Consider the following 27605-nt stretch of genomic DNA (forward strand, 5'->3'; position numbering starts at 1 on the left):
ATGAATATATTACCTGGGGATTGCTGTCTGTGTCTTGCCAAGATTCCCAGAACACGCAAACATCAACAGTGACAGTCCAGGGGTTTAGCAACAGTTTTTTGAAAACGTCATGAATGACAGTCAAAGTCAGGCATTCGAAAGTCGTTGCCAAGCATAATTTTTCGGGTCTGGTGTTCAAAGAAAGATGGCTTTTGAGTTTTTGCATGCCTATGTGAAGCTCGTGACCACTTTCCGAGGATACGGCAAAGACGATTTGGTCAAAATTGACCGAGACTGAATTTGTATTACCTAAAAATTCCTTTATTTCTTGGAATTTGCTATAGGTATCGTTCACTCGAACACTTCGTTGACTTTCGTTAATGGCGTTTTTCTTATTTGACAAATGCGCCTTTAAAAGGACCATGAAACTGTTGCCACCTCCGCCACTGTTAAATGTATCCACAACTTTATCTTTAATGGCCAACATATGGCTCCATTTTGAGGTTTTACACAGAACTTTGGTAGGTTTGGAGATGTCAAGTTCAATTTTTGATTTTTTGCCTACACCTAAAAAGTAATTGATTTATTGAGAGATGTGTTGTGAGTCAGTACCACAAAAGATACAAGCTGCATAAAAAACTTAGTGTCACTGAATATTTTATAGAGCCATTTACAAAAGATCCAAGCTTCAATTTCGCATTTACATCTATATACAGGATGAGTTTTAATAAGTGCAAATATTTTCAGAGCTGGTAGGCTCGATAAAAAGAACATATTTTTGCTTTACCGTTTTTCAAACAAGTCCAAAATAACTGAAATCTTTTACTTTGAAAATTAAAAAAAAAATTCGCTCAAATTTTGAGGACCACTGAATGTCTTCTGAGTTTTCTTTCTTGTAAAATGTTGCCATACTATGAAGATATTATCTTTTTTAACTGAAAATTAAAAAAAATCTAAAAATGTTTTTGACAAATTCCAAATTTACAAAATTTTTTCTTCACGAAAAAAACTCATAGGCCGAAATGTACTATCCCTAAAAATGTTTGCGCTTATTTAAGACTCACCCTGTATAATTGCGTCCAAAATAACTGAAATCTTTTACTTTGAAAATTAAAAAAAAAATCGCTCAAATTTTGAGGACCACTGAATGTCTTCTGAGTTTTCTTTCTTGTAAAATGTTGCCATACTATGAAGATATTATCTTTTTTAACTGAAAATTAAAAAAAATCTAAAAATGTTTTTGACAAATTCCAAATTTACAAAATTTTTTCTTCGCGAAAAAAACTCATAGGCCGAAATGTACTATCCCTAAAAATGTTTGCGCTTATTTAAGACTCACCCTGTATAATTGCGTCTTACCTTTGATAAACTTCAATACAAAAAACGCCGGTAGGATACCGTTACTATTAGGCGTTCCAGGCTTGGTCTCTAACAAATTTACTGGAAAGTCCGTTTCATTCGGCATGTGATTCAGAGCAGTATATTCTGGACCGCTTAGTTTGAAATTAATATCGAAACACGACAGCTAAAACCAGAATTACTTGTTAAAGTATGCTGAGTTTAAAGAAGATAGGTATAAAACCTGAAGTTTTCTTCCTATCTGTTGTTTGACAAAGAAAGCGTTAGGTTGAGTGAAAGAAACGTAAATCAACGGTATATACTTTTTGTAATTATCAGTTTTGTCATCCGTACTTTCTTCCGACGCCTCGTAACCTTGATCTTCATCGGCCTGTAAAAATTATAAGTCCCACTATATTGATATAATAGTTCAACTACTTTACATTAGACTTAAGTAATTTGTGCAAACTGGTTTGTTGTTTACATATTCAGTTAGTTGGTGCTATTTGTCTGACTATTTTTATTTAAAGCATATTAGCCCTTTCTTAAACTTTCTATCATAGGTATAACTCGTTTAATTTTATTATTTCAATAAATAGATGATGTGAAATAATACTTCAATCTCTTTTATTTCACTTTTATATTATATTTGGCGCCCAACGTGGGGCGCCAAAATTGGATAGATAGGCCGGATTACTACTATACTGGTTGATTACTGTGAATTACAGTCGTTTACTGTGAAATATCTTTATACATTATATTAACCATATTTCACAAAAATAAAACTATATTTAAAAAGTACCTTAGACATAAGAAAATAAGCTATAGTATTAGACTGTTTTTATTTAAAGACATTAGCCCTTTCTTAAACTTTCTATCATAGGTATAGCCCGTTTAATTTTATTATTTTAATAGATAGATGTGTGAAATAATACTTCAATTTCCTTTATTTCACTTATATATTATATTTGGCGCCCAACGTGAGGCGCCAATTGGACAGATAGGCCGGATTACTACTATACTGGTTGATTACTGCGAATTACAGTCGTTTACTGTGAAATATCTTTATACATTATATTAACCATATGTCACAAAAATAAAACTATATTTAAAAAGTACCTTAGACATAAGAGAATAAACTCTAGTATTAGACTGTTTTTATTTAATTATATTATATTTGGCAAATAAAATAAAAAAAAATAAAAATAGAGGACGTCAACTGTTATTGTAGGCGTATCTGTTTAAAAAAAACTAAAGTGTTCTTGAATAGTTGCATTTAAATATTTTAAATGGTTTTTTTCTTTATTCTTTGTATTTTTTGGATTCCGACGACGGAAAGAGATAAACTTTCCGAAACTTTAAGCATTTTTTTTGTTCGTTAGGCAAATTTATTTATCTGTAAACCTAACTTTTGACAAGTAGTTTCCGTTGGATTAACGCAGCAGTGTTTACAAAAAATAACTATTTTATTTTGTAGATTTTCTTGCAGTGGCGAAATACCTATATAGGATTACAATATTTTACCTCACTTAGCAAACAATCTGTATAAATAATTATTCAACTTGGAATATTTTCTGAGAGACATAATATAACACAACAAATCTTTACCTTCTTCTGTGATTTCTTTTTCTTGCCCTTATACTTAATATAAACATTTCTCTCGTCATCTACACTGTACAAAGACAAAGTAATTTTACCGGAAGTTATCAGAACTTCCAAGGGAATCGTAGTTGGCAAGTAAGGTACTGTATTAGGCGGTCTAGGAAAAATATTCTGTTTCTCACTTTCGGTGCTTGGTTTAGAATTAAGGAAAGTCTAAAAAATAGAATTTTACAATTTGTAAGCAATACAGAAAATGTGTGTCATACCTGAGCCCTGGCAGACTGAAGGCTTTTTACATCTGATGTTTCGATGCCCGAATCTTTATTTAGACCGTCAATAACGGCAACCTCCTTTTCGGTATCAAATTCCGAAAGAAAAGATTCGAATCTCGAGTAGGGGAACTTTATTTTCGGTCTTTTCAACAAGCCATCCTAGAAAAAAATATATTCAAGGTCAAATAAAAAAAAAATATATTCAAAGATATATAATATATTCGAATATCAAATAACCCGTAGGTCAAACATCTGACCTACGCATGATTTTAAACAGAACCACGATTGCCAGGCAACCATTCGTTTACATACAATACATTTACTTACCTCCATTATTAACGGAGTTAACAATACTACAAATTCAGCCAGTACACCTGATACTATCTTGATCTGATGCAGCGACAAATTCACAAAAATGTCAGATACAAAGTTGATCTCCATTGCATGTCCACAAATGATGACATTATCTTTATACGTCATTGCTGGAGCTGCGATGACAGACACATTAAACCTAACCCAAAAAATGATTACAGCTTCTAAAGACATGTTATAAGTATTAAAAAATAATATACTTTTCTATAATACATCTTAAATTCAATGTGGGTGCAGTATTAGGTTGACCTTGTTCCAAAATGTTCCATTCCAGTGCAGGGTTCTCGCTCATGCCCCGCAAGTCCGATAAAGAACTTTCTTTCGGGTGTAAAACCGAGTTTATTTCGTCCCATACTCCAGAACAAAGCGATATACCCAGCAAGTCTAATTGGTATTGCCTATCCTCAACTTCACTTCCTAAGATAAAAAAGTAAAACAACTTCAATGCAATGAATATGATAAAATATATGGAGCAATGAGCGATCAACAATGATGTACATTACGCAAACTTACCTGGTATATTTAAAATACGAGCATGCGCAGCTCGCTCATACAAATCAGTTCGAATCGGTGCTCTACAGATGGGATTGACAGCTTGAGGATTTAAAGTAACCTTTTGCAACTGGAAAACCATCACGTCATGTAAAGAACCATTTCCTATCAAAAATAAACAAAATAATTATCCTGTAATGTGTCTTAAGTCAAATATGCATACCTATTAACTCGCTAGATGGCATTATAACTCTGATATCCTGACACTCTAGATAAGCCAGAGGTAAAGTTTGATTATTGACGGAATTCAAAAAGTTAGTGCTAGATACAGAGTCGCACTTTTCAGGTTCTGGTGATTTTACAGGAATATTTAGAAGAGGAATCTATAAAATAAATATATAAATACGATTTGTTATGACAAATTAAGTATAAGGTCTTACTAAAACCAGGTAAAAGCTCCTCAATGTGCTTAGGGATATGATAAAATCTAGAGGTTGAATATTGACTACGATTTCGGTGATATATCTTGATTTTGACAGAATTTGCTTGGTCAAATCTTCTTTCTTGTCTAAAATTATCGAATTTAGAATAGTATCGAACTTGCAAAGAAATGTTTTATTGAAAAAGATTATATTTAACCAACTTAAATTTATCAGTAAAACTATCAGCGAGTCAGTAATGAAAGAAAGGCACGAGAGAGAGAGAGAATTCTCTCGTTTGAATACTTTAGTAGTTCAAATGTATCATACCTTTGTGCTTTTTTCTGACAGCTCCCCACAAAGTATGCGTGTGCTGACAGCTAGCTCTAGTTATAACCACACTAATTAATCCATTGTCTTCCTGCCTTGGGTTAGTTGCAAAATCATCTCTAACTCGCATCACTATGCCTGAAAATGGACCAGGAACCCACTGAGCTGTTGGAGATGACCTGAAATTCAAACATATTCTTCTTCTAAAAACTTCAAAATTTAAAATGCATACCTTTCATAATGTCTTATTGAACCCGATCCTATTTTACTCTTAATCTTCAAATACACACTTTGAAAATCTAGAGAGCTGACTATATCTTCAACATCTAGAACTAACTTCAGTCTGGGTTGAATATCTTGTTCATCTTCTTTACTTGATGCTAAAAAAATATTTAAAATCAATTAATTTTTGCATTTAACACAATTTTTTCTGTATACATTTAAATTGAGATGAGAACAGTTCCACGGTAAATCTGGTGATAGTCCATTGCACCCAAGCTGTCAATTTGACAGTTTCTTCGTCCACCATAACCTCGGTGCTCACTGTTGTGTTCAAAGGAGGAGTTCTTTGACTTGAATGTTCATCGTCTTCTTTCAGAATGGTAGGAGAGAGTGTAGTGCTTTCTGAATAAGTAATTCCTCAAGTTAAAAATGAACATTACACATTTGTGTTTTTACATTGCATAAAAATACTAAGTAAGAAATCTAGTACCGCGAAAATACTTTAATATGGCTCAAAAATGACAGCTCATACTTAAATATGATACTTAGACATCCCTCCTTAGTATTTTTATTCAGCGTTTATTTTGGAATACCTTTAGTAAGTATCTGATGTGGAACCACATCATGTGGTACAGTTTTAGTACCAGAGTTTCTTCCTTTGTGCAAAGGTATAAGATTTTGTGCCACTTCCATGAGACCGTACAGAATACTGGCAAAAAGGTAAACCTGAACTTCTGACGTAGATACAACTACCGGAGTCATATCTATGTGAACACAAACGCCTAAAAGACCATTATAATTATGATTTAGATTTTTCAAATAGTTTTTTTCTAGATTTAATGTTACCTAAATATCCTATGTCACTTTTACATTGCGCACTGCAAGAATTCTGACTCTGCCAATCCAAAGAATGATTGCTTTTAATCTGATTGTTTGGACTACTAGGAGCCGTACTGTCGCTGTTCTTTCCAAACGGTGTATTTATAGCGCTGGAAGCACTAAGGTTCGTGTTTCTAGAACCTTTTCTTTTCTGAGTCTGACTGGTCACATTGGAAACATTTAATTCATCTTAAAATAATCAAAATTGTTTTTTAAGTTTTTTAGATAGTTCACAAGAGTAAATTTCTTGCGAACTCTTTAACTTTTATTAACATCATTTCAAAGTATATAAATTTTGTTTCTTAGGCTGTATTCCGTTGCAAAACCAGGCGAACCAGACCTGTAAACTATGGTAAAGAGCGGTTCCTGAAAAACATCGGTTTGATACGGAACGGTTTGGTAAAATACTGGAAACGTCAAATGTTGACGTTTTCTAAATTTCAATACCTCTATTATAAAATTTATCTTTTATGCATTTTTAATGTACCTATTCTCTGCTTTTACGTTTGCTTCTTCTTTCCAATGGAGTTTAATATTGAAAAGTACTTTATTAATAAACTGTTAAACTCGTTAGACAGCTCAAGTGAAGATTTGAAGGTCAATATTAAAACAGATCAATAATAAATAATCAAATCTAATCAATATTTATATTTTTATAGCTTACAAAACATTCATGATTACTTGTTGTCTTGTTTTGCATGTTTTCTTTAAATGTTATTGACTTTAAGAAACAATGGCTGCATGATAAGTTTAAATGGTCCTAAAAAGTCATTCTATTTAGTTAATGAATTTTATTTACCTTTACTGCCTACCTCCATTGCTTTTGGATGTAAATACAAAATATTATTACAAATTTTAGAAATTAAATGACTACAAACATAAAATGGCTACAACCTAACCTAATCAAACTTCCAATATTTGCTTGATTTCTGTCACATAAATGACACTGATTGACAAACAAAACTAGAAAAACCAGTCTTCTCGCGCTGGTTAGTTTGGTGACAGTTATATACTCTGTTTTTTTTCTCAGGTAAGATTTCGACAGACGATGACAAAAGCAGATGACGTCCCATACCAATCTATTTATTTTACTAAAAAAAGTTTCTAATAATTTTTAAGTTAACTATGGATGGGTTTAAATATAAATTCGTCATGCGTCGTCACTTGTTGTTTTTAACCAGTTTGATTGGTTTATTTCAAAAATGACAGATCGTATTTCAATCTTATTGGTTTGACGGAAGGATGAACGACAAACGGACGCCGATGCGTATGAACTCGCCTTTAGATTTTTGACATTTGTCAAAGTCTTGCCAAATTATAGGTTATAATTTTGTGACAACTTTTGTCAAATTCCCTGCGTTTTGGAAGATGATGCATTGTGATTCGTGTTATTCCGTGTGTTTTGTGTCTTTTGAAGTCAAGTGGAGGAAAAATCGAGTGAAAATTAACTGTAGAACCCAGAGCACAGATTATGGTTAATACTCGCTGCCCACGCAGAAAGTCTTATACAGATACACCAATAAAGTTACTATCAATAAAGTTCGTATACCATCTCGTCGTAGATAAGTGCATCTCGAATATGGTAGAAGGACCATACTAAACCCATACTAAAAACTGGAGTAGCTGTAAAATATCAGTTGTAAAATTTTAGTACTGCAGAAAAATAATGTCAAAAGGTATTGGTTTAAAAAAATTAAGATTAAAGTTAATCAACCTGTGAGGTATAAAATTTGGTAAGTGTTATTATTAATAAAATAGTTTGTTTTATTTATGTTGTTTTATTTATTCCTGCGGAATATTACAAATTTGTATTTGTACATAAGTTATATTGATAAATATAATCATAAATGCGGGAAGTTTCATAAAGCTTGAAAGTAAGAAATAGTTCTTTTTATATTTTTTGGTATGTGGTGTCTTGTTTTTGTTTGTTGTGTATTAGCACATACCTTTTTTTATTAAATAAAATAACTCGATTACATTTTTTCAGTTTTATGCAGTTTCACAATATTTTGAAGTTACTTGTCAGTCAAATTTTAAATACATATATTAATTTCCTGCTATGCGTTCTAGTTGTACCAACTTATTTCTTTGTAAAATAAAATAAACTACTTTGAAATTAAAATGACAGACACATCTATCACTGTCAAGGATCTTCTCGTTGGACACACTATAACCGAATTTTTCAGGAAACCGTGTTCCGTAATAAGAAAACTTTCAGGAAACCGATAGAAACGGAACATAAAACCATAACCCAGGTAAGCAACGGAATACACCCTTAGTAAACATTTGCTAAAAGTCTATCCAAAGAGTTAAGGAAAAATTCGACAGATGACAACCAAAAAGGACAGAACATACAATTTAATATCGAGTTACAATGACAGACAATAACTGTTACTGTCATATAATATATTGTTGAACAGATTTATATAGTTCTTATCATGTAACTTAGAAAAAGTAAAATAGAAGAATAAAGCTTAGTTCAGTTCTTAACCAAAAATAAACATAAAGAAAAAAAAATGCCAAACCTTGACTAGTATTTTTGACAGTCTGACTGACATCCGTATTAGAATCCGCAGTGACATTAGCTTTAGAAGGGCGAGTAGATAACCCTACCGTAGCACTGAGAGTAACTGGTTTCAAAAATATCAATTTGTTACCATGCTGTATAGTGTAACAACTTAGATCAGACACTGACATTGTCCAGGGAAAGCTTGATTTATCTATAAAAAGAAATCTGTAAAAAATATCCTTTGTTTCCTTATGTACAATATAATTACCTATGGACCATACATTATCGGGCAAAGTAACTGGTAATGTAGTTAAATGTTTTTTAATTATTTGTCTTTGTACACTTCTGATGTTAGCAAAGGGTAACGTGATAACCATAATGTCAGGAGGATTTTCCTTATTCATTGTATTTTCGACAGCTTCTTGGATACCTAAAATATATATATCGATTGTAGAGTATAAAAACTACAAAATTTAACACTTAATCCTAAACACACTTCTTTATTATTATTATTATTATTATTATTATTATTATCTAAATAATTAAAATTAACTTTAGTTTTTAATTTATTTTAAGACTAGCATGTACCCGCAACTTCGTTCGCGTCGAATTAATCATTTGTAATGGTGATTATAAAGCAAAACAAGAATTTCCATTAACATACAAACTGGATAAAATTTTCTCACATTTATGTCAGCATGAGAAAAAAACAATATGGGGATATTATTATATAACTTGGTAATATTTGAGGGGTAGTTTCATCTCGTTGGAATTTGACTTTCGAAAAATCCGTTTGCCAAAAATAAGTTGTTTACGTCAAGCAGTTTAAGCAGAATCGTGGTTAATCAATTGCCCAACTTTTTGGAACACCCTGTATGATTTTTTAAAAAATTTCAAAATATGTAAAAAACAAAATAAATTATGCGTGTCCAAGCCTTTTCCCCAAAGACTAACCGTTTTTTAAATAACAAATATTGTAATATTTGAGGGGCGTTTCCACCCTCTTGAAATTTGAGATTCGAGAAACCCCTCCTAATCGAACCTCTACACCCCACAGTCAATCCGTTTGCCAAAAATCAGCTTTAAACGTCAAGCAGTTTAAGCAGAATCGTAATTACTCAATGGTCATATTTTATGAAACACCCTGTATAAATTTTTAAAAAATCGTAAAATATGTAAAACAACAAAATAAAATATACGTGTTTAAATGTTTTTCCGAAAAACTTACCGGTTTTTAAACAAAAAATATTCTAATATTTGAGGGGTGGTTTCACCCCCTTAGAATTCGAGTTTTGAAAAATCCCTTCTTATCGAACCTCTACACCCTAAAGTCAATCCGTTTTCCAAAAATCAGCTTTTTACGTCAAGCGCTTTAAGCATCAGGATCGTGATTAATCAATGACCAGATTTTTCGAAACACCCTGTATACATTTTTTTAAAATCTTAAAATATGTAAAAAAAACAAAATATAATATACGTGTTTAAGCGTTTTTTTTTCGGAAACTTGACCGTTTTTTAAATTTGGAACCTGGACCCCCTTGGAAGTGCACCCCCTTGGAACTGGAATTTCGAAAAAAACCTTATCGAACCTCTACACCCTAGAATCAACCTGTATACCAAAATTGAGCTTCTTACGTTGAGTAGTTTGAACAGGATCGTGATTAATCAGTGAGTCAGTCACTTAAGGATTTTACCGTATGATCGAATAAAAACGGCGTCAGCGATGGCTATGAAATGAAGATCGCTGTCATTTTATATGTAAAATTATATGGGGAATGTCAACGATGTTCATTTCCAAGCCAACTGGACGCCGTTTTTTTTCGATCATACGGTATTATATTGGTATCGATAATACGGAGTTGGGGGCAATAATTGAAATAGTTAGCCATAGAGATAGTAAAACCACAGTAAAACAATGATAACAATTTTTTGAGGTTTTCTGTTTCTTGATGGTTTCGTATAATACATATACATATAAATTAATAAAAGTACAGCAATAAGTAAAAAAAACTATGTGTGCACTATGTGCGCATATTTGAATACGCGTAAAAATTGTTTTTTGCCTGTAACAAATACCGTATGATCGAGAAAAAACGGCGTCAACGATGGCTATGAAATCAAGATCGCTGTCATTTTATATGTAAAATTATATGGGAAATATTTCCCAGCCAACTGGACGCCATTTTTTTTCGATCATACGGTAGTTTCATGCGTAAAAAATTGTTTTTTTGGCGCACAAAATTTGGGCGCGTAAAGAAGTTTCACTTCAAAAAATGTGTTTGTAATTTCCTTACCTTGTGATCCCACTGCTGACAATGACACCGTTGGAAAATATATGCTGCACTGGGAAATATCGCCGCAGAGGTACATTCCCTTCCAAACATCAAACCAAGTTTTTAAAATCGTGTATACTTTTTCATGTGCCTGTAGAAAAATAATTCAAGACAATATACAACACAATAAAAATTAGAGAAGCCAAACTTATTGTATGAGACTCAAATTCAAAGAAACTTACATCAACTAAATCTTCTGTTTGCAAATTTTCTATTAGACTTTTCTTACGTACTGCTTTCTGATCTCTATCAGAACTGCTATGAACTGATTCTATCTGATGAGTACTGAACTTCCTAGGCGTGTCAATAGCACTACCACTAGCATCTGACACGGTTTTTAGTTTTGATGGTGGACTATCTATCAAATCACTAAAATATTTTATTTTAAAAATGCTTTAATATGAAACTGTTTTCATTGATTTGCGTACTTCAATAAAAAATTCTTTGGAACATACAGTAACCATTTACAAAGAAGCGGATCTACACAAATTCGTATTTCGCGTAGATTGAATAATAGAATTGGAGGATGCTGTTGAACGTTTGGGTCCAAAGGGAACTGAATTATAGCTGTCAAAAGTGGTGGATTATCTGAGAAACTACTACAAAAAATCATGTATCAATATCTATATAATTAGTTTAATTTTAATTTATTGTTCAGTGGCCAATAAACACTACATGTAATGTATCATTTAATTTTACCTTTTTCTTGTATTAGACGATTCTTTATCTACACTATCACCTTCAGGACCAGATACAAACAACACTTGTTGTATATCAGTAGACATACCAGGTCTACCGCACCTTAAACTAGCCTTTGAATCAACAGACTCAAAAATAAAGGCTTTTATAGATTCCAAACTCATATCCATAGTCTGGGTAGAGTTTGTAACAACCTTTTTGAATCTTATACCTTCAACGCATATTTCCATGTATGGAAGTCCTAGATAAATATTAAAATTAATAATCTAGATAGTTTAATGAATTATTTTTATGTATTACCAAAATCCCTACATGCATCTGTGAGTAAGCTAGAGCTGTAAATACTTTTTCCCACAGGATCTGGCTCTTTTTGAAGCATTTTTTCGATGATGTTGTACACTACCAGCATTTTGGCTTTGGTGCCGTTCAAAGTGATGCTTTCGCTTTCCAAGACTATTTCGTTGTGAGGAATATCAGGATTTGTCCAGTAGTGAGGTTTAAGAATAGATTTGTCGCTAATACAAACAGAAAACATTCAAGATTAATATAAAAACTATTATTAATTAAAAAATGTCTATACCTATGTGGCGGATTCATCTCTCCAAAAAAATCCTTTATAGGTATTTCGCCACTGCACTGCAACAAGATTTCGGTATGGCAATGGGATCACCTCTCTCTCCTTTGTTAAATAATATTTTTATGGAAGATTTTGAAAATAATACAATAAATAGTTTTTCAAAAAAGCCTGTAATATGGCTGCGTTATGTTGATGGTATTTTTGTAATATGGCAACATAACGTTTCTGAAATCGACATTTTTTTGGATTATAAAAATTCTCGCGAACCTACCATAAAATTTACTTTAGAAGTAGAGAGAGGTAATCGTTTGCCATTTCTTGATGTTTTAGTGTCAAAGTTTCAAAATAAACTAATTTCAGACGTTTACAGAAAACCCACAAACACAGACCGATACTTAAATTTCACATCATCTAATCACAGTATAAGTGTAAAAAAAGGTGTTATAAAAATTTTATATGATAGGACAAAAATAATATGTACAGACGACATTTCACTAAAAAGATATATAAACCACATAAAAAATACATTAATAAACAACGACTATCCACTATACTTTATTGACAAAACATTAAACGAAATACAAACCCCAAATCAAAGACACAATGATAACAATACACAATATATACAACTTACAATTCCATACATACGAGGCGTTTCGGAAAAAATAAGAAGGATAGGAAAACAATATAACATACGAACATCTTTCAAAACACAAAATACACTTGGATCCATTTTATCACATACTAAACCAATGAATACAGAACAACAAACAAAAAATGTAATATACCAAATATCATGTGAATGCGATAAATTTTACAATGGTGAAACATCTAGACCCTTAAATGTTAGAATTAAAGAACATAAAGATTATTTAAGAAAGGGAGACTTTCACAAATCTAAGATTTGTCAGCATTCATGGGACACGGGGCACAGAATAAATTTTAATAACGCCAAAATTATAATGAAAGAAGCGATAGCCTCTAAAAGAAAAATAAAAGAGGCTTTTTTAATTCAATCTAATAAAAATAAATGTATTGCTCATGTATCTGTAGATATTAGTAACGTATGGCAATCGCTTCTTTGATTTTAAAGAACATAACATAAATAAACATAACATATGTAAAATTTAAAAATAATCATACAGAAAGTTTTGGGCTTTGTGGTTTTGCCTTATTAAGTAATTGTTATCAGGTAGTAATTGTTAATTTTGAAGTTTAACTTGATATAATGTCATTTTAACAGAACGTCGATCTGTAATAACGGTATCTGTTTTAAAAAAGTAAAGTGTTCTCGAATAGTTGAATTTAAACATTTCAAATAGTTTTTTTCTTTATTCTTTGTATTTTTTTTTTGCTTCCAACCACAAAACGTTAAGCATTTTTTTCTTTGTTAGGCAAATTTGTATAACTGTAAACATAACTTCTGACAAGCAGTGTCCGTTTAGGTTTAACGCGGAAGTGTTTACAAAAAATAACTATTTTATTTTGTAGATTTTCTTGCAGTGCAGTGGCGAAATACCCATAAAGGATTTTTTTGAAGATATTATTAATTAATATTTCTATTTTGAGCTTTACCTGTAAGATATTGAACTGGGTGTCAAAATAATGCTCTGGCACATCGGATTGACCACCAATCGGCTAAACAAACCGACAATTTTGATAGTTCTCTTCGAATAGCAAGCCTCGAATAACTGCATAGGAGGTTCCGGTAGTTGACAGGTAGTATGAACCAGTCTATCAGCGTACATCGGGTACTGGGTGCTTATGTCAATAAACTGACATTCTATGGTTATTTTTGGCAAGGTGGAGGATGAAGTAGGCATGTTTGAGGTCGAATGTTTCTACAATTTCCAGAATTTTGTTGTATTTTTAAATTATTGATTGATTATACTAAGGGCTGGCAAAGGTTAGTCTTGGGTCGATATTTCCGTATGTAAGAAGAGTACAATGCGTTTATAATGTACTGGACAAAGAGAGAACAGTAAAAATGTTGCCAAACGTATGAAATAAACCGAGAAACTGTGCACATTGCTAAGACACGTGGAAGGGGATATAGCAGATTCGTCGGGGTCGACCCAATCAGTACTTAAAATTCTAGGGAAGGGTGTACATCTTGCGTTCAGCTTCACGATTTAATTACGTCTCGTGATACTTTATTTGCTTATTTATTAATGAGTCGTTGTAATTTTCCCTATAGCTTGTAAATTTCTAAGTACAAGTTAGAAACACTTGCACTTTTGGTATAAATAAGTGGAACTGAGTTAGTGTTCGACAGTGGTCGTGTTATTGGAACTCTGAATTCAAAAATCGATATCTCGAAATCCATTAGAAATAATTGATTGTAGTTTTTCAAAAACTTTCTTAATATTTCTGCTATATTTTCTTCGCAGACAGTATATGAAAATCTTTATAAATAAAAAAGTTACACGATTGCTGAAAATTGCAATGCACTAAAAGTAAATGGATGGGTTTTTTAAAGGTTTTCAGTGAAAAAAAAAACAGCGACCTATCGAATTTTTCTTATTTAAACATCTTGTAAAAGATCCGAATTTCAAAATAAAAAAAAGTTTCAATATCTAAAGTGGTTCTTGAGTTATCGCGTGCTATTTGTTAAAAAGTTGAGTTTCTAAATTATCGCGATTGCTGACATTTTCTCGTTATAAAAATGGACACCCTAATGATACCCTTATAATTCCATTTCAGATGCTCAGAAACATATCTAATTATTTTATCTAGTTATCTTTTCTAAAAAAAGTCTTTTAAAAATAAGCGGTTTGCGATCGTGATTTTACTTTACTTGATAGGGAAAGGCGTACCGGAGAAATGTGGCAACGCCGTAACAGCACACCGTCGCATGTCTCTCACTCCGACTTAATAAGATCCCTATGCGATTTACTTCCACACATGTAAATACCGACCCAAAGGTAAGAATTGCCAGCATGGTATAATATGGTAATCTCTCCTTAAACAATTGTTTACCTTGCTTCTTCTAGACAAGCAGCACCTGCTGGGCTCGAAAAACGGATGATCCATTAGGTCCAGTTCAATTTGTGGTGCGAAGAATGTGACCCTTAAGCTTCTACTGGGTATAAATTCCATTAGGGCATCAAAGTCATCTTCGGATGGAGGCAATAGCTCTTGCAAGGATAGATGAGGTTTCGGGACGTAGTAAGGCGGGTAATCGTAGAAGGACGATGCCATTTGTAGCGTGCTGAATCGGTGAAATAGGCCAGAACAGATGCGTAAACGCAGAGGACCGAGGCATATCCTCAAGGCAGAAGTTTCTGTCAAGTTGCTAAAAAGAATTCTTATAGTCACGTTACTAAAAGAAATACATAATTTTTTTTATGTGGCATAAAAAAATACATACAACCCCAAATTTTCACCTTTCTACCATCAACCCCTATTTTTTAATAGCGATATTATTAATTCAATGATTTTCAACCCTGATGAATAAAAATGACTGCTGTCCTATAAAAAAATATTTAAATGGCAAAACAACGTTTGCCGGGTCATCATAAAAATAAGTAATAAAATTCGTATAAATGTATGTTCTAAAATGCTTACTGTTGGAGATACAGGGTGTAAAAATTTCATTTTTATATCTATTTTTTACAAATAATTTATGAAGTAACGCCAATATTTGGATGAAAATTGGTGTCGGGGAGTTTTTTGACATGAGAAATTTGATTTTGATGTTAATATGATTCATACTTGTAGACAGCGCCACCTACGTATTTTTAACTGGTTTGAAGAGTAATAACTTTTCGCCTGTACCTGTATACAACTACTGAATAAAAGAATACACATTTGCGGTGTTTTTTACGTAAAAAGGGTCTCTTGGTAAAAATCGCTACGAGTAATGGTTTTCGAGATATTTGGAATCGAAATTATCAATACCTATCATCATTAACATAAATTAAACATGTTGACTAACGATTTTTACCAAGACATTTTTATGTAAAAAGTCACGTAAATGTATGATTTTTCAGTCAGCAGTTTTATACAGGTACGAACAAAAAGTTATTACTCTTCAAAACAGTTAAAATACATGTAGGTGGCGCCCCCTACAAAAAGGACTCATATTGACATCAAAATCAAATTTTTCATGCCAAAAAACTACCAGACCCCAAGTTTCATCCAAATATTAAAGTTACTTCAGAAATTATTTGGAAAAAATCTAAACAAAAATGAAACTTTTGCACCCGGCATCTCCGAAACTAAGCATTTTAGGGCATACATTTATACAACCTTTTTTACTTATTTCTATCTGCAGTATATGCTGCCGAAGTTTCCAGAATACAGTTCGGACCACCCTGTATATTCATAATTATATATAAACAATAATAATTACCTGAATTCATAATTACTCCCCATTTCCGACAAGATATCACTACTAACATCTTCAGGCACCACAATCTGATACACATAGTCATAAGCAAAAGCGGGAGTCCTTTCCAGCAACACCGACTCGGTATTGGTGATCATGTGATGGTCCCAGGACGTATTGTAAACCTTCTGTCCGCCCTTGTTCTCCACGGCCTCCACGTCGAACAGCGAGTCGCTCTTGTGACAGTTGGAGGGGGCGCCGATTTTCAAATATGGCGCCGTGCTCTCGTTGACTTCCGGCGAGCCGCAGCTACAGTGACCGGCCGGAAACAGGGTGGCTTCGCTGACGCCACCTGTACAGTTAAACCAGGTTAAGCCGTGGATTATGGTGTCGCTGTAGATGCCTTGCAGGTCCAAGGTCAGCATGGGGTAGTAGCGAAGTTTCTTTTGCTGGTAGTAGCTCTTGTCGTTTGATGATTCTGATACCTGTAATGTTATAACCAAGACATTTAAATAAAGAGACACAAAACTGCGGTAATCGCAAAACATTTTCCGATACACGTCAACAACCGTATCGAAATTGACACTAAAGCTGACTAAATAAAATTTTGGCAAAAATGTTTAAATTTGTTGAATAATTTAAGATACCGAGCAGATCTTCATTTTACTTTATAGAGCAAATGATTGTAAAATATATTTTATTTAGATTAAAGCTGCAAAAATTAGTTTAAAGCGATTTTTATTATCGCCGCGCCATGTTGGTCACAGTGCGCTGCGGTCAGCAACGTTGTCCTTTATTATTTGACAATTATCATAATGTCAGTCATTATTTTGCATAATATTGTGTTGTTGTTGAATATTTGGAAGTAATTCGCGGTTTTTGCCGATTTTCATAGTCTTTTTTAAAAAATTGTACTTCTAAGCACAAACAGTTCTTTTAAGAACTTAATTTTCAAGTTTTTGTATTGCATTTCTTGAAATTGTGTGTTGAAAGTATGCCGAAGCATTTAAACAGTCGAAGCAAAGAGCTTCTAGCTTACTACCTCTAAACAACTACAGTTGTAAAATCTACATATATAAAATGCTAATGTCTCTACTGAAGTAACGATTTGCTATAGAAAGTTGCTTTTTTTAATAAAAGATGACTAATTGGCTCTTCTAAAAACTGGCGTCGCCGCATTTTTTGTTTTTCATTTAATTAAACAAAAATTAAAAAGTATTTTTTTTCCTGATGTCGTGGCGGATGCGCCAGGCTTTAACTAGTAAATAATAAATAACATAAAACATGGTCAGTAAAGACTGACAAATCCACAACATTTCAAATCAAATTCAAATGTGTCAAATGAATCGTCAGACAGAACTGTCAAGGATCCCCACCCTAGGGTATCCCCATCTACCATGCATGAATACATGGGTAGCATTAAGCTGCGTATAAATATGTCGAGACGAGTGCGAGAGACACCCGAGACGAGTGAACCTCAAGCGGATTTGAGGTTGACTCGTCATATTGGGACGGGGTCTGAGCTTCGAGCCGAGCCTATGCCCAGCCGGACGGCGTTGTCTCCGTTTTTTCCGGAGCCTTTGGCGAACCATCAAAAGGATTGGGGCGTCTATTTAACCAGTGGCGTATACACCGCGGCTCCGCGGAACAATTGCCTCGAGTCTCAAGGGGCTCGGATTCCACATCCCATTTTTATATAAAAATAAATAGTCTTTCCTTTATTTGTAATAATGTTAATAATGCATCCTAACTAGAAAGATGCAATTTTGTCTTCTCTAAAATAGTATAGGTAAGTTAGCCAAAGTAGGTAAATCTCATATACAAAGATTTATTAGTGATTTCTTTTATAAAAACATGAAAATTTTAAGAAAAATGAATAAACGTAATGAACTTTTCGTCGAGTTATTAACGGCTCAAACGTAAATTATGCGCTATTTCTGCTGAACGGAATTAAAGATGTAAAACAAGCTTCTTTACATATAGGATGCATAGAAGATAAGAGAGGCAAATCGAGTGTGTTGAAAAAGGTGGCCATGCTCTCAGAAGTTCCTTACGGTACTTTCATAAATAAAGGGAATCGACAAAGAAAGGAACGATTCGATATAGAAAAATTCAGAAATTTGAACTATCCAGACTACTAAGAAACTTAATTTAAGGCAAATATGAAAATAATAAAGTTCCCGCCATAGAAATAATTAAAAAATACTCTCCGAGCTTTAAAAAAACCCTGTTCAGAAAGCACATTACGGCGAAGGTTTAAAAAACTGGGAATTAGATTTAAAATTATATACATAATAATATTTTAAAAATTATTAATAAGCGTGCTGCAATGATGGAAAGCCATAGAATAATAATGTAGCGAATTGAATACCTTGAAAAAATATACAACTTTAGAAATGAAGAAATGCAGATATATTATTTACAATATATGTTAGTTATTGGCATTTAAATGTAGATTTAAATTAATAATTTAAATCTTAATTACTTAAATTTCTAATTTTTTAAATAAATAAAGTCGAATTAGGTCTTATCTTACAGCGCTTTCAAATGGAACGGAGCATCCGCGACTTCGAGCAAGTACCATGAGCTTATATGAACAATTTCACCTGGGTCGCGTATGCTCCGTCCGGATGAGCTATCTTGAAAAAACATCCGTGCGGACGCTCTGCGCGTACGGTCCGCTCCATCTGAAAGCTGAAAGCGCTGTTACTCTATTTAAAATTTTTATAGATATACAAACCACATACAAAATATATTATTGAATAAAATAATTAAAGACTCAAAAAAACGGCACTGGCAGAAGGCTCCGCCGCCGCCGCTGCCGTGTCGTTATCTCCAGGTATCTCAGTCGGCGTTCTCCAGTTTTTTTTAATGTAAACAGCCCGAATATAATTTAAATTTATCATGAATTCCTTTAATTTATCTAGCTTGTTTTTTACCTATTTTGAAATTAAACAAACATATACAGGGTGTTTCAAAAAACATGTTCCATCTCTCGTGGGGAAGTTCCTCACGTAAAAATAAGATTTATTTTTTATATCAACCAATCCAATTCTGCTTTGATTCGTAGCTACAGGGGGTTAAAATAGGGTTCCCAACCGTCCTCTATTCCAGAAACAGTCCTCTTTTTGATCTGATTGTCCTCTTTTCTCTCACGTATTGAAAACTTTGTTACATACTAACTTCAAAATCTAAAAAATATTCGTTTATCGCCACAATGCTTTAAAGAATTGTTAATCTGTGTCTTTTATGTAATTTTATGTTTACTTACTGTTAGTTTATGTCTTGAAAAAAAGTTTGTTGACAATGGTTTGCTTTATTTTAATAAGTTTTGAGTATAAATATTTTTGTGTATTTTAAATATTTATCGCATACCGTTTATATAACTTTTTGGTAAATTCTCGACATTTGAGCGACGTTTCAAAAATGTTTCGCCTGTGCCTTTTTTTATCCTCTCGCCCCTATTTTTTATTTTCAAAGTTGCCAACCCTAGGTTAAGTGTTTTATCATTTTCTTCCAAGTGCTTTTAGTAATTTGAGATCGTTTGATGACTGATTTAGTTCTGATCCGGGTAGTTTTTTGTATAAAACAGTGCCACCATCGTCGATTTTTTTCGTTAAATGCGAATAAGAAAATATCCTGATTATATTCTGGCCCTATCCCTTATTATTTTTATTTACAAGCGATCTTAAGTTTATAACATATACATATATTTTATTTAATTGTTAACATTAGGGTAGTTTTACCAATTGTGTATGTGTGGAATTCCACTGATATGTGTTTTAAGTTGTTTGTTAAATTTTTAAAATTTTTTGATTGTATTTTGCTCTCTTAACTTTGTAGTGTCCTGAAGATGCAAATAAATTTTGCGAAACGTCGACAAATTTAAAACAAAGGACTTCTGTTGATTTTTTTCGATCCTAATCCAATTAAAAAACACATTATACTTAAATTTATTAATTAATTTTTTAAAATATTGAATGGTATCGAATAATACTTTAATATATTTATCAATATTTTAAAGTATCGATACTTTATATTCAATACAACCGATACCAAAATATCGATACTGCCTCAGTATCGCACAGCCCTATGAAGAATTTTGTGGGTTCGCCAAAGGCTCCACTGAAAATGGATAGCCGCGAGACAACGCCGTTCGATGGGCAGGGACTCTGCTCGAGGCTAAATCGCTCGGCTCGAGGCTATAATATGACGAATTCCGCTTGAGGTTGACTCGTCTCGTCCTCGTCTCGGCATATTAGTACGCCTTTTGGAAAGAATTTGCTATAGCCTCGTTTCATACTCGTTTCGGGTTTGTCTCGTACTTGCCTCGGCATATTTATACGCGGCTTTATACTCGTTCCTTAATCTTTTTATTCAAAGATTGATAAAAGTGTTTTTAAAATAATTTTAAAAAAATGTTTATACCTTAAAGGTGATAGTCGCTCGATCCACATACAATCCAATCTGTAAAGTATGTCCGCTAGGACCACATATGTTTTCATCGTCATCCCACTCTAACTCCCATGGAGCTGGCAACACTGAGGAAACATACGACCAAGCCCAACCAGTCCATGTTTCAGCATTTTCTGGGTTATCTGAAGAAAAATAAACATAATATACAAAATAAAGCATATATTAAATATTCAGTGTTTTACCTGATTTGCAATCACTTGATGGTCCTGCAGTATCTGTTGTTGAACAACTTTCAGATTTTAATTGTTTTTGTTGAAGCGCATACAGCAACATCAACAGTCTCATCAGCATAGGTACTTGTTGCTCTGTCATACTAAATTCCATGCTTTAATAAAACAAAGAATGTAAAAAATGTCTATACCTATGTGGCAGATTCATCTCTTCAAAAAAATCCTTTATGGGCATTTCGCCACTGCACTGCAAGAAAATCTACAAAATAAAATAGTTATTTTTTGTAAACACTTCTGCGTTAAACCTAAAAGGACACTGCAATAGTTTTTTTCTTATACTTTGTATTTTTTTGCTTCCGACGACGGCAAGAGATAAACTTTCCGAAACGTTAAGCATTTTTTTCTTTGTTAGGCAAATTTGTATAACTGTAAACATAATCTCTGACAAGCAGTATCCGTTTAGGTTTAACGCAGAAGTGTTTACAAAAAATAACTATTTTATTTTGTAGATTTTCTTGCAGTGCAGTGGCGAAATACCCATAAAGGACTTTTTCGAGAGAAAGAATGTATATTTAATGAAAAATACAGTGTTCCAAGAAACCACCATAAAGGATTCTGGTTTGAGATTTTCATTTGCTTTGGTCAATGTCTGTATCACAAAAGCACTGGAAAAGCCATCTAGACGCTGTTTTTTGCGATCATAATGTCTACTATATTAAAATAGGCAAAAGAGAAATCATGATTTATATTATGTAAGTAAGTAACTAATAACAAATCTCTAATAACTCAAGAAATATCAATGTTAGGTAAAGGAAGTGTTCAACAAAACAATAGACTGGATAAAGGTGAGTTCATTTATGACATAATAGGTATATAGGATGTTCCAGTCAACATAGTCAAAACTTGTTCACATAATTTTGTTCACCCTGTATAAGCAATTTAGCCTCTATTAGTAAGACAGGTTTTAAAAGACACTGTTATAAAGTATTTTTGATTAAAAGTTATAAAAAATGCATTTTTATCATTTTAAGACAACTTTAAATGTGTAAGAAAAATTAATTCAAAAATGGCCATATTTTAACAGCCACTCAATACACATTATAACAAATAATAAGTTTTCTGGCAAACTCTAAATAAGCTAAAACACTATGGTAAAGTTTTTTTAGAAAAAATTGTGACACCTTATATAAAAACAGACTAAACATAACAAAACTAAAATGATTTTATAATAAAATTACTTTTAATAAACTTACTTGTTGCAATAAATATCAAGTCTTGTTGTAGAAGCCTTATTTGCTGTAGCTGAATGGTAATTTTTCAACAAATGAATAGTCATAGAACACCTAAATACATTTTTTACACACAATCATTAAAATAATTCAATATTCCATACTAACAAACCTGTATAACATTGGTTCTTGATACACCTCTATTTTACCAGAAGCATTCCTTTTATCTAAGCACAAAGTTAAATCATTCACACTAATAATTTTTCTTAATATTACATGTGCCAGAGATAAATCTAGAATAAAAGTTTTAAAAAATAATTCAACATGAATAACAACAAGTTTTCTGGTCACAACAAGTCAAGTGTGCTTTGCATAGCAGATAAACAATTCTTTAGGAAATAACATTCATTTTTTTATCAAACAAAGTCAAAGAGAACTTGATCATAAAACTTTTTAAATCAATATTTAACAGAATTACCGGTATATGCTGACTCCCACTTATCACTAGCACCTTCAAACTTCAACAATCTTACATTCATTGACAAAACTATATCTTCCTCCACATATTTTAGAATCAAATTATTACAATACACACATATGTTACTAACAATTTTGTTTATCAAAGACTGTATATACCCAGGAGGGGCTTCAACATTCTTATGCTGTCCCGGTACTTTTTTTTCTTTGTTACTTTTTTTCCTTTGAGGCGTTTTTACCGGCCCTTTTCCTTTCAAATTTAGTATACACTCTAAAAATCGATTAATTCAGCACGTATTTTGTTTAATTTCTATATTTACCTATGGTGTTTATAGTTATTTTGATGGGTTCTGAAGTAATTTTGGTCCATGGTACATGTATGGAAAGTTCTCTAATATTTCCCGACACAAAACTAAAAGGTAGTTGTAATTCCTCCTCTAGAACTTCCAGATTCAATTCTAAGTTATGAAAGGTGGCGTCTCCACCCCACAGAGAAACCTAAAGTGGAATTACTTACTTTTTATTAACAACTTCTAAGTTACTTACATTAGTGTCCTCTAGCTTAAGATTATTAATATATCTATTCACATAACTCAATATAATTGGAGTTATATACGATTCTAATTTAAACATTGCTACTATATTATTCTATATCCTGGCAAAACATTATTCAGACACTAATTAGTACATTTTGTATAAATTATTTTTTACTTATAGATTTTAGTAGACAGGTTGAATAACGAATATGTGGATAACGATAACACAACACAGATTAAAATTGTTACTGTAATGCAATTGTTATCAATTGTAATTAATGTTAAAGGTGTCTATTGAGAAAGGTTACAAAAACATGAATTTTTAAAGTTTTTGGAAACTAAACGTCAATTTAAACGTCCACAAACCGGCGATCAGCTGATTCACCATTGCTATACTTGTTTATTTTGTTGTTGTCTTTGTCTAATAATTAACCATAGATTATAATTTGAACTAGCCGAATGACCTGCCATGAACGAATAAAGAATAAAAAAAAATCTATTGCAAATCTGTGGTTGCTCATGTTTAGGACCATAAGTATAGAAAAGAAGAGTATTATTTTATTCTTTGGTTACCGTTCTTTTAAGTCCTGAAATACGAAAAAGAAGAAGAGTGCTGGTGGCGCCATAGTAGAAAAAGTGAGAGAATTTTGAACTAATATGTTTCCAAGGTTGCCAAGATATTAACGAAATCTTGAAACTAATTTGAATCAATATTTTTGTAAGACTAAAATAAATTGAACAATTACAAAATCATATAAACCTATAATAAAAACTTTGTTTCAGTAGTATAAATAATATATTTTCTTTTATACACAGCATTATTTATGCAATAAAAATTACCATTCTGTTGTACATATGTTCAATATGACAACGTCGACAAACGATATTTTTTGTTTTAACAGCCATGATGTCCCTCTTACAATTTATTCGCTTTTTGGATAAAAAAAATGATTTTTCTTGCGTTATTTGAGTTTATTCTGTTTCTTAAGGCGTGTTTAATCTTCTGAAAATGTAAGTACCCATTATTTTGCCTGTTTTCTCTAGATTTTCTCTTTCAAATATTTCAGTTACGTCATCATCGTTAGCTTTTCCAATTGTATATTTTTCCAATTTTCAAAATTTTCTTTTTTAAAATCGAGTATATGGAAATATAGATACATTGCTTGATGTCTCTATTGTACAATAAGAATAAAGTTACTTAGAATATTGCTTCATTTATATTACTTAGAATATAGCTTCTAAAAAGATTTGGTATTTTTTCAACTATTTTTTCAGAATTTAAAGATATTTTTTTATTCCTAAAGGTAACTTTTTAGGTGTTTGTACAGGCAATCAAGTATTTTTTACGTCTTTTAGAATAAGTCAGTGTTAGTGTACCCATAAAGGTGACCCCAATTCTTCACAATTACTTTCAGATCAAGAAAAAAACGTTTTTCAGTTTTAATATTATACGTCGTCATATTGTAGTCAAATTTGCATTGTTTTAATATCATGCTTTAATTATAGTTTTCTTTTTTAGGTCTGTTATTAATCATAAACACGACCCAGCATATAAAGACCACTTAAAAGAAGAAACCTCTTTGTCACCTCTTATACTCTGATGTTTGCAGAGATATTTGGCTATTATTCTGGTTTACGAGATTAGTTTTCTATAATCCTATTAAAAGTAAGTTTTTTTTATTTTTTTAAATAATTTTAATAAACCGATTAAATATCTATTAACTAACTATATTTCTTAATATTTTAATTGTGATTTTCTTGGGTATAGTTTTTTTATTGGGGTTCTTTATTAAAAAAAAATTAATATAAAGAAACCTATACCCAAGAAAATCACAATTGAAATATTGAATAAAGGTTTAAGAAAAAGAAAGATATCTGTATTTCTTAAGATATATTTAATATTATTATAAAATAAAAATAATAAACACAATTATTATAGCATTTATAATTAATAAAATATAATATTATTTATTAGAGATTTTATACAACAAATCGAAGGATGTATACAGTTCCAGGTTCCAGGGCAGTATATTTATTCTTGGCAATATCGAGCCAAATAATACATCAGGATATAAGGATGACTAAAATTTTATTTCTTGTGGGTAAATATATTTTTACTAGTTTGTAATGTTCGTCAGTGTTAAGTATGTCAGTTAAGTAAGAAAACATTTTCACTAAGTGTTTGAGTTACAATTTTATAATTCCTAATTATCATAGACAAATTCAGACCATCTATATTTTCACTGCTTTGGTAGAATATCATCTACTGAGAATTTTACTTCCTCTTGTTTTTGGTTTACTTTAGTAAGAAGAGATATATAATATCATTTTTAAATTCTATTAAATATTCCATTGGCTGTATTTCTATAGATTGTATTTGTTTGGTAAATATACAATCTATATACTTACAATTTTACTACATGTTTTGTATGGTTTATTTTCATTTCTCTATAACAGTTTGACTCCCTTATTTTCTTGGTTGTAGGAATAATATCATCACTTATCAATTCTATGAAATATTCAATGTTGACTGTGTTGCTGTAGGTCTTATTTGTTTTGTAAAATATACCATCTACCTAGAATTTTACTTCATGTTGTGTATGATTAATTTTCATGTTTGACTTCCATATTCTATTAAAATAAAAAAAAGTTTCATTGACTCTATTTCTATAAGTTTTCTTTTATTTCTATTATTTTTATTTTAGTGTCCTGCTTGTATTAACTTTTTGCTTTTGTAATTTCTTGCACAGATGTGTAGTTTTGATTTGGTTACATCAACTCCAGAGCATCATAACTAGTCTCCCCTAGGAGGAAGACCCGATGAGTTACCCCCTAAAATTGTACTAATATGTTTTTTTTAAACACCTAATATTATTGTATTTTGTAAAATATGTAGATATAAATTATAATGAAATATAATACTATTTTTATTTCTTTTACAGATTTTGTACAACAAATCGATGGATGTATACAGTTCCAAGGCAGTACATTTATCCTATTCACGAATATTACCAACAATGCATGAGGATTTATAGTATACTAGCGTGAACCAGCGACCTCGTTCGCGTCGAATTAATCATTTGTAATGGTGATGATAAAGCAAAGCAAGAAAATTTCCATTAACATACAAACTGGATAAAATTTTCTCACATTTATGTCAGCATGAGAAAAAACAATATGGCGATATTATTATATAACTTGGTAATATTTGAGAGGTAGTTTCATCTCATTGGAATTTGACTTTCGAAAAATCCGTTTGCCAAAAATAAGCTTTTTACGTCAAGCAGTTTAAGCAGAATCGGGGTTAAGAAATTACCCAACTTTTTGGAACACCCTGTATGTAGGATTTTTTAAAAAAATTCAAAATATGTAAAAAAACAAATAAATTATGCTTGTCCAAGCGTTTTCCCGAAAGACTAACCGTTTTTTAAATAACAAATATTGTAATATATGAGGGGCGTTTTCACCCTATTGGAATTTGAGATTCGAGAAGCCCCTCCTTATCGAACCTCTACAATCAATCCCACAGTCAATCCGTTTGCCTAAAAATCAGCTTTAAACGTCAAGCAGTTTAAGCAGAATCGTGATTACTCAATGGTCATATTTTATGAAACGCCCTGTATAAATTTATAAAAAATCTTAAAATATGTAAAACAACAAAATAAAATATACGTGTTTAAGAGTTTTTCCGAAGAACTCACCGGTTTTTAAGTAAATAATATTTTAATATTTGAGGAATAGTTTCACCCCCTTAGAATTCGAGTTTCGAAAAATCCCTTCTTATCGAACCTCTACATCCTAAAGTCAATCTGTTTTCCACAAATCAGCTTTTTACGTTAAGCGCTTTAAACAGGATCGTGATTAATCAATGACCAGATTTTTCGAAACACCCTGTATACATTTTTAAAAAGTCTTAAAATATGTAAAAATACAAAACAAAATATACGTGTTTAAGCGTTTTTTTCGGAAACTTGACCGTTTTTTAAATAAAAATATTGTAATATTTGAGGGGTGGTTTCACCCTCTTGGAACTGGAATTTCGAAAAATCTCTTCTTATCGAACCTCTACACCCTAGAATCAACATGCATGCCAAAATTGAGCTTCTTACATTGAGTGGTTTGAGCAGGATCGTGATTAATCAGTATATCTGTCACTTAAGGATTTTATACAGGGTTGTTCACCACATACGACACGGAGTATTGTAGCTAAACGATGAGATTTTTACAAATTGTAAGTTTTGGGTTCGATGAAGGACTATTAGAGGTACAATTTAAAAATAATTTTACAAGATACAGAGTGTCCCAAATAAGTAAAAAATATCAAAGTTGTATTTTTTTAAATGGAACACCCTGTATATTATTAC

General features: G+C 31.9%; 2 protein-coding genes and 1 long non-coding RNA gene across 4 annotated transcripts in view; 1 reads left to right on the forward strand and 2 right to left on the reverse strand.

The window, feature by feature from the left end:
- Positions 1–23597, reverse strand: part of LOC115891873 (vacuolar protein sorting-associated protein 13B-like) — a 41183-nt gene extending 17586 nt beyond the window's left edge. Inside the window, exons 1-32 of one of the 2 annotated variants that reach the window (XM_030912470.1) lie at positions 23252–23597; positions 23026–23203; positions 22707–22976; positions 22401–22521; positions 22253–22342; positions 21012–21154; positions 20782–20951; positions 16378–16838; positions 15003–15318; positions 13599–13864; positions 11747–11961; positions 11447–11687; positions 11176–11343; positions 10930–11116; positions 10709–10838; positions 8683–8844; positions 8431–8625; positions 5873–6094; positions 5620–5808; positions 5243–5428; positions 5037–5184; positions 4805–4983; positions 4496–4623; positions 4279–4438; positions 4077–4220; positions 3764–3980; positions 3519–3702; positions 3186–3350; positions 2926–3132; positions 1562–1708; positions 1339–1504; positions 14–546 (exon numbers count right to left, since the gene is read on the reverse strand). In XM_030912470.1, the coding sequence (XP_030768330.1) occupies positions 14–546; positions 1339–1504; positions 1562–1708; positions 2926–3132; positions 3186–3350; positions 3519–3702; positions 3764–3980; positions 4077–4220; positions 4279–4438; positions 4496–4623; positions 4805–4983; positions 5037–5184; positions 5243–5428; positions 5620–5808; positions 5873–6094; positions 8431–8625; positions 8683–8844; positions 10709–10838; positions 10930–11116; positions 11176–11343; positions 11447–11687; positions 11747–11961; positions 13599–13864; positions 15003–15318; positions 16378–16838; positions 20782–20951; positions 21012–21154; positions 22253–22342; positions 22401–22521; positions 22707–22976; positions 23026–23203; positions 23252–23338 (6375 nt within the window). In that variant the 5' untranslated portion in view covers positions 23339–23597. Of the gene's footprint in view, positions 1–13; positions 547–1338; positions 1505–1561; positions 1709–2925; positions 3133–3185; positions 3351–3518; positions 3703–3763; positions 3981–4076; positions 4221–4278; positions 4439–4495; positions 4624–4804; positions 4984–5036; positions 5185–5242; positions 5429–5619; positions 5809–5872; positions 6095–8430; positions 8626–8682; positions 8845–10708; positions 10839–10929; positions 11117–11175; positions 11347–11446; positions 11688–11746; positions 11962–13598; positions 13865–15002; positions 15319–16377; positions 16839–20781; positions 20952–21011; positions 21155–22252; positions 22343–22400; positions 22522–22706; positions 22977–23025; positions 23204–23251 lie in introns of both variants that reach the window. The other variant, XM_030912469.1, reaches the window with a different exon arrangement.
- The window catches only part of LOC115891874 (zinc finger protein OZF-like), a 203506-nt gene that overhangs the window by 142553 nt on the left and 33348 nt on the right, over positions 1–27605 (reverse strand). The window lies entirely within an intron of this gene.
- Positions 24136–26417, forward strand: LOC115891889. Its single transcript, XR_004051931.1, has 4 exons — positions 24136–24252; positions 24761–24907; positions 25217–25343; positions 26184–26417. It is a non-coding gene; the product is annotated as an uncharacterized LOC115891889 (long non-coding RNA).

This window comes from Sitophilus oryzae, unplaced genomic scaffold (genome assembly GCF_002938485.1).
Source record: "Sitophilus oryzae breed Bouriz unplaced genomic scaffold, Soryzae_2.0 scaffold_119_pilon_pilon, whole genome shotgun sequence".
NCBI classification, from domain to species: Eukaryota; Metazoa; Arthropoda; class Insecta; order Coleoptera; family Curculionidae; genus Sitophilus; species Sitophilus oryzae.